The 14,526-nt window shown below is 46.4% G+C and overlaps 1 protein-coding gene across 1 annotated transcript in view; it reads right to left on the bottom strand.

Moving 5' to 3' along the window:
* Positions 1-13,801, bottom strand: part of WNT9A (Wnt family member 9A) — a 30,966-nt gene extending 17,165 nt beyond the window's left edge. The window contains exon 1 of the mRNA XM_039365298.1: positions 13,670-13,801. Within this exon, the coding sequence (XP_039221232.1) occupies positions 13,670-13,770 (101 nt within the window). The 5' untranslated portion in view covers positions 13,771-13,801. The remainder of the gene's footprint in view (positions 1-13,669) is intronic.
* Positions 13,802-14,526: the final 725 nt, after the last annotated feature.

Below are 14,526 nucleotides of genomic sequence, written 5' to 3'. Positions count from 1 at the left end.
CGGTGACGTCAGCACCATGGGGTCCCTGGTGCCCTCTGAGCTGGGCAGTTTCCTTGAAGACCGTTCACCACCCAGCTAGGGAACGTCATCAATGCTACCGAAGTGTGATTTTTTTCTCCTTAGCGGTTCCTTGACTAGGATGTTGTTTTCTGCTTGATAGATTGTCTGGCATTAATCCCTGTTTATCTGGGGGAGGGTCCTTTCTGTGGTGCTCTCTAAGCTGGGTGGTTTCCTTGCAGATGTTTCAACATCCAGCTAGGGAACGTCATCAGTGCTTGAAGGGAGTTGTAGAGAGGAGGAGGAGGAGGAGGAGGAGGAAGAAGAAGAAGAAGAAGAAGAAGAAGAAGAAGAAGAAGAAGAAGAAGAAGAAGAAGAAGAAGAAGAAGAGGAGGAGGAGGAGGAGGAGGAGGAGGAGGAGGAGGAGGAGGAGCAGGAGCAGGAGCAGGAGCAGGAGCAGGAGCAGGAGCAGGAGCAGGAGCAGGAGCAGGATTATTGTGGGGTCCTGGGTGTTCTCCAAGCTGGGTGGTTTTCTTGCTAACGTTTCATAACCCAACTAGGTAACATCATCAGTGTTAGAAGGGAGGGAGGTTTGCAGACAAGAGGAGAAGGAGGAGGAAGAGGAGGAGGAGGAAGATGGGAGGAGGAGGGGGGAGGAGGAGGAGGAGGAACATGACAATGGGGTCCTTGTTGGTCTCTGAACTTCTTGGTTTCCTTGCAGATGTTTCATGACCCAACTAGGAAACATCATCAGTGCTAGAAGGGAGGGGGGTTTGCAGACAAGAGGAGGAGGAGGAGGACGACGACGACGACGACAACGACTGTGGGGTCCTGGGTGTTCTCCGAGCTTGGTGGTTTTCTTGTTAACGTTTCATAACCCAACTAGGGAACATCATCAGGGCTAGAAGGGAGGGGGGTTTGCAGAGAGGAGGAGGAGGAGGAGGGGGAGGCTAGAAGGGAGGGGGGTTTGCTGTCATTTTATATTCCAGTAGGAATAGTTCTTGGCTTACAACACTTTATTTAGCAACCGTTCAAAGTTACAAGAGCACTGTGAAAAGTGACTTATGACCGCTTTTTAACCCTTACGACCATTGCAGCATCCCCATGGTCATGTGATCCAAATTCGGGCGCTGGGCGACTGACTCACATTTATGACAGTCGCTGTGATCCCCTTTTGCAACCTTCTGACAAGCAAAAGTCAGTGGGGGGAGCCTAACAACCACGTGACTAGCTTATGAACTGCAGTGATTCACTTAACAACCGGGGCAAGGAAGGTCTTAAAAACGGGGCAAAACTCACGGAACCAAAGTCTCGCTTAACAACAGAAGTTTGGGGCTCAGTTGTGGTCGTAAGTCGAGGACCTACCTGCAATGTGTTGACCAAAACTGCATACAGTATTCCAGATGTGGTCTTATACTAAGGATTTATAAGGATTTAACAAAAACCTCCAGTTGTTGGAGCCTCGAGAAGTTGTGGATGGAAATTTTGAGCTCAGTTGTGGTTGTGAGTCAAGGGCTATCATAAGTCACCTTTTTGGTGCTATTATACCTTCAAATGGTCGCTAAACGAGTGTCAAGGACAACATGTATACTGAATTATCTCCCATCCAAATACAGGCAACCCAGAATCGGGACATAATGGGGCAAACTGGAAGAGGGAAATTGTAAAGTAAGAAAGAAAAATGTTATTTTACATTCATTGCTGGTCTACTAGCCTGGGCCAAATCCTCTTAAATGAAAAGGATTTGGGTGTTGTTGTTTTTTTACAAATTCTAGCCAAGAAAAAAAAAATAGAGGAAAAACTCCAGTTTTGGGTTTCAGAACACAACAGTTTCCAACTTCACGAGACCACTAATTCCAGAAATTAGGAGAAAATCTAGCCAATTCTAGAAATTAGTACATTTGGAAGAGACCTACCAGCGCTGGACAAACACGAGGCTGAACGGGGATTTGAACCCGTGCCTGACCACTGTTCAACCGCTACACGGTCCTGGTTGTCCAAACACACTGTTGAGTTTGGTGCGCAAATTGTAATTATTTAAAAAGACACTGGCAAAGCTGTGCCATTTTTAATGGCGGTTTAAGTATTCTACGGATGGCGCTTCAGAGTTCGTGCTTGACTTACGACCGTCATTAAGCATGCAAGTTCCACTGGAAGTCATGGCGGTTGTGAAGCAGGCCATCGCATGGCGGTGCCCGATTTCCTGAGCTTTGTCGCAGCAAACTTTAAGCAGTTGCAGCGGTCAGAAAGTGGACGCAGCAGTCATTAAGAGAACACGGGGATTGTTAAGTAAACTCATGGTTTGCTGGGGGGGGGAGGCAGAAATGAGAAATAAATGCCGGTTGCCAGCCAAAAACATTGTAAATTGTGTTCACATGAATGTAGGACTCCCTCAAAAGGGTGTAAATGCAGATTGTTTGCCAGGTGCCCTATATGTGGTCACAAGACTGCAGGGGAGAAGGAGGAGGAGGAGGAGGAGAAAGAGAAAGAGAAGAGGAGAGAAAAAGGAGAAGGAGAAGAGAAGGAGAAGGAGAAGGAGGAGAGAAGGAGGAGAGGAGAGAAAAAGGAGAAGAGAAAGAGAAGAGGAGAGAAAAAGGAGGAGAAGGAGAAGGATTAGAGAAGGAGGAGAGGAGAGAAAAAGGAGAAGAGGAGAAGGAGGAGAGAAGGAGGAGAGGAGAGAAAAAGGAGAAGAGAAAGAGAAGAGGAGAGAAAAAGGAGGAGAAGGAGAAGGATTAGAGAAGGAGGAGAGGAGAGAAAAAGGAGAAGAGAAAGAGAAGAGGAGAGAAAAAGGAGGAGAAGGAGAAGGATTAGAGAAGGAGGAGAGGAGAGAAAAAGGAGGAGAAGGAGGAGAGAAGGAGGAGAGGAGAGAAAAAGGAGAAGAGAAGGAGGCGAGAAGGAGAAAGAGGAGAGGAGGAGGAGGAAGAGAAGGAGGAGGAGGAGATAGAGAAATAGAAAGGAGGAAGAGGAGATAGAGAAGTAGAAAAGGCGGAGGAGGAGATAGAGAAGTAGAAAAGAGAGGAGGAAGAGGAGGAGGAGGAGATGATGATGATGATAGAAAAGTAAAAAAGGAGGAGGAGGAGGAGGTGGTGGTGGTAGAGGAACCACTTCTTCTCCTGCCCAAATTCCTTAGGTGACCTCCTTAGACTTAAAGATGTTCTGAAATGGTGACTTCTAGTCCTCCATAGGCAGGAAAGCTTTTCTGGGTGACTTTGGGGCAATCACCAGGAGACAGCGAGTTCTAGTCTTACCTTAGCCATGAAAGCCGGCTGAGTGACTTTAACCAATCACCAGGAGACAGGGAGTTCTGGTCCCGCCTTAAGCACCAAAGCCAGTTGGGTGACTTTGGGCCCAGTCGCCAGGCGCCTGGGACTTCTAGCCCCACCTTTGACATCAAAGCCAGCTGGAATAGGAAGCAATTCCTCCTGCCTCCTTTCCAAGCACTACATTTCTACAACACCACACAATCCGAGTGTTGGTTATCTCCAGCTCTTGGAGATTCCTGGATTTCCCCAGACCTTCGGGAAGGGAGACCGGCCACTGAACTCAACCCTGCCTGCTTGCAAAGTATGTGTTGGACCGCAATGTTGTCGTCCCACCCCTCCCAAAAGCACACAGACCACGTCCAAATTCTTGGCAGGAGTTGGGCTCCACGGCTCCAGTTTCAACCTCCGCATCTCAAGTTTTGCGGCACGAGGCCCTTTCGTTGGCTCGCTTTGCAACTTCTCTGTTGCTAGTTTGATTTATTCCTCGCCATCTGCATACGCAATATTTTTTATCGGGGAGATTATAAAGGGGGGGGCACGGCGAAGAACCAACTCTGTGTGTGTTCTCCTGAATTAAAGTTTCCTGTGGCGTCTTTACCTCTGTTTATTTCCTTACTCTAGCAAAACCAGCAGACTTTTGCATGGAACTGTTGATATTTTCCCTGGCTTAACTTCCTGCAGAGAAGACCGTGCAGCTGAGTTCCTCTTCCAAACCCATCTCAGAAAGTTATAATCCTACTATAAAGTTATAAGGCAGATGAATCTTCCCATTGCAATGGGTAAATTTTGTCCCTTTTACAGAAGAAGAGAGTTGGAAGGGACCTTGGAGGTCATCTAGTCCATCCCCCTGCTCAGGCGGGAGACCCTATACCATTTTAGACAAATAATTGTCCATTCTCTTCTTGGAAACCTCCAGTTGTTGGAGCATTCACCACTTCTGGAGGCAGGTTGTTCTACTAGTTAATTGTTGTCACTGTCACGAAGTTTCTCCTTAGTTCCAGGTTGCTTCTCTCCTTGATTAGTTTCCATCCGTTGCTTCTTGTTCTGCCTTCCGGCGCCTTGGAGAATAACTTGACTCCCTCTTCTTTGGGGCAGCCCCTCAGAAATTGGAAGACTGCTATCATATCGCCCCTGGTCCTTTTTTTCATTAAAACTAGACATCCCCAATTCTTGCAACCGTTTTTCATGTGTTTTATCTTCCAGTCCCCTAATCATCTTTGTTGCTCTTCTCTGCACTCTTTCTAGAGTCTCGACATCTTTTTTGTATCTTGGTGACCAAAAATTCCAAGTGTGGCCTTACAAAGGCGTTATAAAGCGGTAGTAATACGTCACGTGATCTTGATTCTATCCCTCTGTTAATGCAGCCGAGCACTGTGTTGGCTTTTTTGGCAGCTGCAGCACACGGCTGGCTCCTATTTAGGTGATTGTCCACTAGGACTCCAAGTTACTACTCACAGTTACTAGACACATTCCTGAATTTAGTGTCTCATGAATGGGCCAGAATCTCTAAAGTAGTGCTTAAGCTGTAATTGTGTGTTGGTTGACAACTTTATAATGCCTAGAGGCCGTGCTATTTATTCTTCTTCTAAACCACTGCAGATAGTCCTTGACTTACAATTATTCATTTAGCGACTGTTTAAAGTTAGGACAGTGCTGATAAAAGTTACTTCTGACTGGTCCTCACAAACATCGCAGCATCCTGTGGTTGAATGACAGTACTTTGCAACCTTCCCAACTGGCTTCTAACAAGCCAAGTCAACGAGGAAGCCAGCAGAGACGGTTGCAAGTCATGGTTGGATGCTCACTCGCTTAAGGACCGTGACGCTTAATGACACTGTGGTCATAGGTCGAGGACTAATTGCATTCCCTTAACCAGAGTTTGTGGAATAAGCTATGGCGACTTGTGTTGATGCAAGCTTTTAAGCTGCAAGGAAGGCAACCCTATGGGGCAAAGGGTGGTGCTGCCTGCCTGGGACTCCGCGAAATATCTGGAAAGTCGATTCTCTGCATCTGGAAGAAGTGTTGCTGGGTAGACGTGCCATGGTTTCTTTGGTGGGTTGTTTTAAAAGCCCACCCAGAATAGAAAACCCGGTTTGGGAAGAACAGGTGGATTATGTGCCAAAGGAGGTTTTCAGAACTGAGCATCACACAGCCAAGAACTTGTAAGGGATGATCAGAGAGCCAGCTCACGTAGAGGGATCCAAGAAGAATCTCATAGTTTGAGCCGTTGAGGGGCGCTTGAGACCCCCTCCCCCCTTTATGAGTTGCCAAGGCAGACAAGTAGGGAAACATCAACTCTTCTCTCTTCTTGTCCTTCCTTCCTTCCCTTTCTTCCCTCCTTTCCTTCCTTCCTTCCTTCCCTCCTTCCTTTCTTGTGTTCTATTTTTTTCTGATCATCCCATCCATCCATCTATAGTTCCATCCATTTTTCCATCCATGAATCTACCCGCCCTCCACCCCATCCATCTATCGATCATCCCATCCATCTATAGTTCCACCCTTTGTGCTTAGAGCTCAAAGTATTGTTAGCGACCCCACATGCCCACTTCACGGTCAGTTTCTGTTGCTCCCCTCTGGGAGGAGGTTTCAAAGTATTTATAGCAGGACTAGCCAATTCTGTAATAGCTTTGTTCCCTATGGTGTCCAACTGGTAAACTCGCAAGATTCCTTTTTCTCACTGTGCACATGTATACATAACCCAAACTAATCTGTGTTGTTTCTCTGTGTCATATAATACATGTGGGTATATGCATAATTCTGTATTTATTTATTTATTTATGTCATATTTATGTAGTGTATATTGGAGGTGTTGACCCTCTGAGAGCTGAATGCAATGTCATTTCATTTTAATGTATGCCGATTAGTGTACATTCAAAGTGACAATAAAATTATTGTTCTATTCTATTCTATTTCTTCTATTCATCATTTCATTTATCCATCCATTCATCCATCCATTTATTGTTCCATCCATCCATCCACCTATTATTCCATCCATCCACCCTCCTATTGTTCCATCCATCCATTCACCTACCTATCTATTGTTTCTTCCATCCATTCATCCATCCATCCACCTACCTATTGTTCCATCCATCCATCCATCCATCCACCTATTATTCCATCCATCCACCCACCTATTGTTCCATCCATCTATTTATTGTTCCATCCATTCATCCATCCATCCATCTACCTACTGTTCCATCTGTTCATCCATCAATCCACCTATTGTTCCATCCATTCATCCATCCATCCATTGTTCTGTCCATCCATCCACCCACCTATTGTTCCATCCATTCATCCATCCAACCAATCATCCATCCATCCACCAGATTGTTCTGTCTAGCTATCCATCCATCCATCCATCCATCCACCTACCTATTGTTCCATTCATCCATTCATCCATCCACCTATTGTTCATCCATCCATCCATTAATCCATCCATCCAATCATCCATCCATCTATTCTTCCATCCATTCATCCATCCATCCACCAATTGTTCTGTCCATCCATCCATCCATGGATCCACCTATTGTTCCATCCATCCATCCATCCATCTACCTATTGTTCCATTCATCCATTCATCCATCCATCCACCAATTGTTCTGTCCATCCATCCATCCATGGATCCACCTATTGTTCCATCCATCCATCCATCCATCCATCCATCTACCTATTGTTCCATTCATCCATTCATCCATCCATCCACCGATTGTTCATCCATCCACCTACCATTCATCCATCCATCCATCCATCCATCCATCCATCCACCTATTGTTCCATCCACTCATCCATCCATCCACCCACCCCACTTCCCTCAAATAAAGGGACTCACTTTAGTTCCAAGTCAATCTAAGCTTAACCCAAAATACATCTGCCTACGTGAGGCTTTGAGGACACAAGGACTCTCAAATTTATTTTTTCTTTCAGCATCTTTAGATATGTTCGGAAAACTTATTTAACCACATCATCCCCAAGTCGAGAACCGCCTGTACTTTGACAGTCATGCTGTCGTTAAATGACTCTGACTTCCCCCACACACACTGACTTTGCTTCTCAGACGGTCACAAAAGGTGATCACATGACCCCCAGGACACTGGCCATAATAAATCTGTGCCAGTTGCTAAACTCTCAAATATTGATCATGTGAATGCAGGGATGTGTGAAAACCAGTAAGTCTCTTTTTTCAATTGCCGTTGTAATTTGGAATGGTCACTAAACAAACGGTTATAAGTTGAGGACTCCCCATATGCCTCCCAGCTGCATGGAAATCCTCCTCCCAGGGCTAAACCATGTTCTGTTCAATAAACCACACCAGGTTTATTATTATTCACACCAGGAAACTTTAGCCAGAAATGGCAGGCTTGTAGACGAATTGCGGGCTTGTAGACCGATGCAGGAATCAAAGAGGAGTAAGTCCATTTCTGCATGAAATAAAAGGGGGCTGGCAGCATTGGTGAGCCCCAAACATAGTTCAGCCCTTGTGGCTCCCCCCCCCAGTCATGGCTTATACCCCCAGCATGTGCTCCCGAGCCCAGTTGGCTTTCTGCAATTACTTGCGGCTCTAATGAGAAAATGTAAAATAAAGAGATAAAGCACACTTGTTTTGTAATGATTAAACAGGGAAAAATTGTAGCTGGGGGTTGAAAGGTGGGCTCCTTGCTGCTCACTGAGTGTGGTGGTTTTCTTGCAGATGTTTTAGTGACCCAACAAGGTAACATCATCAGTGCTAGAAGGGGGAGGAGGAGGAGGAGGAGGAGGAGGAGGAGGGATAGAGGAGTAAAAAGAGGATAAGATAGAGAAAGAGGAGGAGGAGAAAAAAGAAGAAGAAGAAGAAGAAGAAGAAGAAGAAGAAGAAGAAGAAGAAGAAGAAGAAGAGGAAGAGGAAGAGGAAGAGGAAGAGGAAGAGGAAGAGGAAGAGGAAGAGGAAGAGGAAGAGGAAGAGGAAGAGGAGGAGGAGGAGGAGGAGGAGGAGGAGGAGGAATAGAGGAGTAAAAAGAGGACAAGATAGAGAAAGAGGAGGAGGAGGAGGAGGAGGAGGAAGGCTGTGGGGTCCTTGGTGCCCTCTGAACTCGGTGGTCTTCTTGCAGACATTTCATTATCTAACTAAGCTACATCATCAGTGCCAGGAGGGTATAGATTTCGCTCTATATTATGTACAGAGCAGCCCACTACACGGGCTGCCTACCAGGGTGAGTTGGAGGCTCCTATATGGAGCCTCAATCCCTGAAAGGGAGTGATTTAACGCTGCACTATTAAGGCACAACAACCTGAGAAAAATCCGCCATAGATGGAAATAAGTAAAAGGATATGCGGCCTGATCTCTCCCTGTCTAAAGACTGAGCCAATCTTACCATGTCTCATTATGGCGAAGACTAAGTCGAAAACTGGGGCTCCTGGGCCAGGGGAAGAGGCGTGGCAAAAGTTGATTGACTTAGTCTCTAGGCAGGAAGACAAAGGACAACCCATCTATGGTGGATTCTCCATCCGTCATGCTGGAGAACAACACCCTCCCTTTTAGCAGTGATGATGTTACCTAGTTGATTTAGGAAACGTCTACAGCATAACAACCAAGCTCAGAGAGCACCAAAGACCCACAGTCATCGTCGTTGTCGTCCTCCTCCTCCTCCTCCTCCTCCTCCTCCTCCTCCTCCCTTCTAGGTCTGATGACGTTCCCTAGTTGGGTCACAAAACATCTACCAGATAACAATCAAGCTCAGAGAGCACCAAGGACCTCACAATCCTCCTCCTCCTCCTCCTCCTCCTCCTCCTCTTCCTCCTCTTCCTCCTCTTCCTCCTCCTCATCTCCACACAGTTCTCCTCCTCCTCCTCCTCCTCCTCCTCCTCCTCCTCCTCCTCCCTTCTAGGTCTGATGACGTTCCCTAGTTGGGTCACAAAACATCTACCAGATAACAGTCAAGCTCAGAGATCACATCACAGTCCATCTCCTCTCCACACACCCCACTCCCTTCTAGCACTGATGATGTTCCCTAGTCGGGTCATGAAACATCTGCAAGGAAACCACCCAGCTCAGAGAGAGCACCAGGGACCTCTCATTTCAACCCTGAGCTATAAACATTCTCCTTTATTTACCCTCATTTCTTTACAGGTTACAAAAAAAATAGCATTTCTTTCCCAGTTCTGGCAAAAACCCGATCCCCCACCCCATCCCATCCATTCCTAAACCTTCCTTGTTTAAACCCTTATTTGAAAAGGGGGGGGGGCTTATATAGAAGATCAGAGGCCAGACAGCAAGAGGGGGAGGGAAAAAAAATTCCAGCCAATTCTTGCAATTTTTCCCTCTGTTTTCATCCAGACGGCTCTCCCTGGATCCTTCCAGCGAGGAAAAATAAATAAATAGAAATGAACAGGGGTGTGAGGGAGAAAGAGGGTAAAATAACTTTCCCATGAAAATATTTTATTTTCTTAAAGGACAGGATACACCTGCAAGGCTTTAAACCAAGAAATTTAGCCTCCCCCCCAAAAAAAAAGTTAATTGGTGGTTTAATGGATCCCTCTGCTGACAATGGTGGGAATTACAATATGATTTTTCACACCCTTCCCCCAAACTCCAATCACAGTTTTTAGCAAGTGACAAAACTTGTGCAGGGATTTTTTAGATAGTGTTTGTCAAATTTGGCAACTTTAAGAGGTGGCTGGGGAATTCTGGGAGTTGAAGGGCACCCCTCTTAAAGTTGCCAAGTTTGAAAAAAAAAAACAAAAAAAACATTGTTTTAGATCAGTGGTTCTCAACCTGTGGGTCGGGACCCCATTTGGGGTCGAACGACCATTTCACGGGGGTCGCCAAACAACGCAGTCCGCCATTTTTTTCCCCCTTTTCTTTGGCCACGCCCCTGGCACCCGGTGATGTATAAGTGGTTGGAGGTCACCACAACAGGGGGAACTATATTATGGGGTCACGGCATTAGAAAGGTTGAGAACCACTGTTTTAGATGCTTGAAATATCATCCAGTTTGGAAAAGATTGTTTTAGACCTTTGAAACATCATCCAATTTAATTAGAAGAGAGTTTTCTTGGATGGAGGGAAATTCTATCTAGGAAAAAAAAAAATCAGAATATAGATGTTGCCGACAGGATAAGAGGAGGGAAAGATCCCCACCCATTTATGATTTCCAGAAAGGAAATAGGAGAAACTGACCGGGCACAGATCAGACAGAGGAGGCAAAACCCAATTTCCAAATCAGCCCAGCTAGATTTCAAATGGGGTTGGGTGGATGGAAGGGATTTGCTCAGGAAAGGAAAGAAGAGAAAAGGAAAGACTGTTTATCTTTTCAGCTGACTTTGATTTCCTTCCCAGTGGATGCTAAAATATATACCAGAAATGCTATTTTAGCCTGGAGAGCAATGAAGAAACCTATACATTTGCAACTCCTGAAGCATCTGTGGAAATGCAGAGCCTAGCCAGAGGTCTCAGCTACAGCCTAAACGCATTACCAGTTGGATGGCAGCCTGTAGGGGGAGAAGGGTAACCTCCAGGAGAGACCACAGACCCACACCCCTGTCTTTGCAAAACGTCACTCATCTTTAAACGAGTAGCTTGCAGACGTCTGAAAACAGATATTCTAGATAAAATTATTTGCAGGTCTTTGATCTCAGTTTCTTTGTTGCACACCCACATACACACTCATACCAAAGAGAGCCTTCACCATTATCCCTTCCAGCTGGTTGCATTCTTTGCACCTCTGCAGTTTCAATTCCTTCCTTGCACACCCACACATTAATACTACTACCAAATTCCTTTCAGCTGCATTCATTACTGACACCTCTTCAATCTCATTTACCTCCTTGCACACCCGTGCACACCCACCACCCACATCAAAGAGAGACTTCTGCATTACTCCATCCAGCTGGTTTCCTTATCTGCACGTCTGTGGTCTCAGTTCCTCCCTTGCACACCCATGCACACACCTATACGTCGCCATTATAAGGCTATCATATTGCCTCCAGCTGTGTTCACCTCTGGGGGTCTCAGTTTCTTCCTTGCACACCCACGTGTAACACACCAAAGAGAGCCTTCACCATTATCCTTTCCAGCTGGCTCCATTCTTTGCACCTCTGCAATTCTTTCCTCGCACACCCACAGTAAAGAGAGCTCGCCATTAACAATACCGAATTCCTTTCAGATGCATTCATTCTTTGCACCTCTTTTATTTCAGTTTCCTTCTTACACACCCGTGCACACCCGTGCATCAGTCACGCCTTTCCCATCAGTTACCTCTTCTCCAACTAGTTGCAAAACCGCAGCTTCTGGAGTGCCAAGTAAAGAAATTTGCTATCGAAACTTCTCTAAAGATGCACAAGGAATATGAAAACATTTCCAATATTTGCCTCCCCCCCCCCGTGAAATCTGCAAGCTCACTCCTAAATGGATGGAAAGTTTAAAATGCAACAGACTTTTTTGCACACTCATTTCAGAATAACAGAATTGGAAGGGACCTCAGAGGTCATCTAGTCCAGCCCCCTGCTCAAGCAGGAAATCCTACACCATTTCAGACAAATGGCTGTCCAGTCTCTTCTTGAAAACCTCCCCAGGATACATCAAATTTAGCTTTGTTATTCCAATGCTATCCACTTGCCAATCTGGAATGTCTCTTATCATTGAGACAAGACACAATGGTTTGGTCTGGACTTCACAAACTATCATGCACAGCCACCCCACGTGACACAGCTAGAAAACTAAAGGAGAGATGGCCAAGTTTTTATCTACTGAAAAGTTAAATCATATTTGAAGAGTGGGTCAATCTGTCTGGGGAATTCTGGGAGTTGACGTCCACACCTCTTAAAGGTGCAAAACATTTCTTTAAAGTTGAATTAATATTAAATTCTTTTCGAATCTAATCGAATAGTTTACTACTATCCTGGGTCTTTTTATAAGATCATTATATTAACCAACATCATTTGAGATTTGTTCAAGGGGTCAGAATCAAACTGGGACACTGTTTCTCATTTATGTCACTGTTTCTTCAATAAATTAGTTCGAAGATGCATGAAACAGCCCAGTCAAGAGGAGTTAATCCCACATTTGATGTTACACCCTGAATTTCTTTTACAGCAAAGTTTTTCTTTGAATCAGCAGAAAATAACTCAGGCTGAATAATGAACTGCATTAAAGAATTTCCAAGAAGCATTTAATGTCAATTAGATTAATTATTCATACTCATGTCTCACCCATGTCTCCCATCAGTTTAGCTCCATGTGTCCAAAAAGAATTTTAAAAAATCTCAGATATGAATAGATTTAAAACACCAATTTCTCTTTCAAATGGAATCAGAAAGAACTTTAAAATAGTCCTGCCAACCTGCCTGGGTTTTAGTTTTTAATCTGCTGCTTCTAAACTAGGAATTGTCATCCTGGATATCTAACCAGGTTAGAGAAGGATACGGTCACAGAATATAAAATAGCAATTTTTGAAGGTTTTAAAAGGCAGAACAAGACTATCCCCATCTCCTTGAAATGTCTTAGCCAGCCTTATGGTCTTAAGCCAAACACTCTTTTTTAAAATCTGATCCATTGATAGTCATTCTATTAATCTACCAATTCTATTAATAATTCTCTTCCTTTCCTGCTTCCCCCATAAGTCCCTCACCCCCATTTCAAAAACGGGGCCACCGCCCACCTGTTCCCAGTCCCCAAGTTTGATCACAAGTGACTCAAAACACATCCCACGGCAGGGTGGATGCGATGGGCTTTGTAGTCCCACAAGGCCAGCCGACACCCCCGTGAAAGGGGCGGGGGGGAGGGGAGAGAGGGAATAGAAAGTTTGCCAAAGTTAGTGCTGAAAGTGACGCGGAGGTGCGACCGACCTTCGCGCTTTAAGCACCCAGCGCTGGCCGACTCGCGTGCGACTTGTTTGCGCTCCGTAGGGAGCAGAGGAAGCCAGACGAGGGGGATCCTCCACATAGGAGCGAGACAAGAGGTGTAAGGATCCCTGCCCTGGGCAGGGGGGTGCACTAGAAGACCTCTAAGGTCGCTTCCAGCTCTGTGGTTCTAAATGCTTAGCGCAAGGGAGCCCACCTACCCTGCGCGCCACAAACAGAGGAGGAAGGTGAGGCTGCGCGCGTGGAGGGCAAACTGGGGACAGGGCGCCGGCTGGCAATGGGGCAGCGCAAGTCGCCCCCCTCGCCCGTGGAGCTCCGGGGAGAAGCAGCCCCCATGGAAGTGAATGGAGAGTCTCAGTCACAGTTACCCCCAAAGGTGCTTTTTCAGGGCTTTCCAGTTGCCGCGTGAAAAAGCACCTTTGGGCCACTGGGGAACGCGCTTCCTGAGAGAGACGAGGAGACGCGCAGCCTCTCGTCCCGCGCAGCGCGATCCCGAAGAAGAGCAAGGGGAAACAAGAGCTGCCCCCCCGCGCAAGGCAATTTATCCTCCGGCGCAGTGCAGCGTGGGGCGCTCACCCGAAGTAGGCGGCGGAAAGGTCCGGGGCGCAGGAGAGCAGAACTAGGATCGCGCAGCAGGAGAAGAGTAGCCCTCGTCTCCGGGGGTGTCCATCCAGCATTTTGCTGAGGCTCTGGTGCTGAGCATCGCGTTCCTCCCGCCGAACCGGATCGGCGGCGGGCGACCGGGACGCCCCCTTTATAGGCAGCAGACGAGGGAGGGAGGGGGACGAGTCCAGCTGGGGGGGCGGGCTCGGGGAAGGGCCGCCCCCCGGGGGAGGCCCTGGAGGAGGGGGGAGCGGCGCAAGAGGGGAGGGGGCAAAGGCAAGAAGGAGGGGATCGGAAAGAGAAAGGGAGAACGGGAAACTGTATGGAGAAGGAAGGAAGGAAGGAAGGAAGGAAGGAGCCGAGAAGGAAAGGAAGGAGAATAAGAAGGAGCACATAAGAGAAGGAAAAGTGGATGGAAAAGAAAGAGGGAAGAAAGAAAGGAAAGGGGAGGAAGAGGAGGAGAAGTAAGGAAGAAGGGGAAAGGGGACAGTGAATGAAAAAAGAGGGAGGGAAGGAAGGAAAGAGAAGAGGATGAAAAGAAATAGAATAGAAGGAGAGAGTAAGGGAAAGAAGCAGAAAATGGATGAAAGGGAAAGTGAATGGAAAAGGAGGTGAAAGGGGGGAAAAGGAGGAGAGAGGGAAGGAAGGAAGGATAAAAGAATAAAGAAGATGGAAGAAGAGAGGGAGAAAGGAAGATCCGGGGGGGGGAGGAAAAAAGGAATGTGGTAAAAAAGAGAAAGAAAGACAGGAAGGAAGAAGAGGAAGAAGAGATCTGACTGAATGGATCCAATTTTGCACCCAGAACTGTTAGGGATACTTCTCCATTTTTT

This window comes from Crotalus tigris, unplaced genomic scaffold (assembly GCF_016545835.1).
Source record: "Crotalus tigris isolate CLP2741 ecotype Arizona unplaced genomic scaffold, ASM1654583v1 scf7180000020019.1302030, whole genome shotgun sequence".
Lineage (NCBI taxonomy): Eukaryota > Metazoa > Chordata > Lepidosauria > Squamata > Viperidae > Crotalus > Crotalus tigris.
This window is presented reverse-complemented; position numbering and strand designations above follow the sequence as displayed.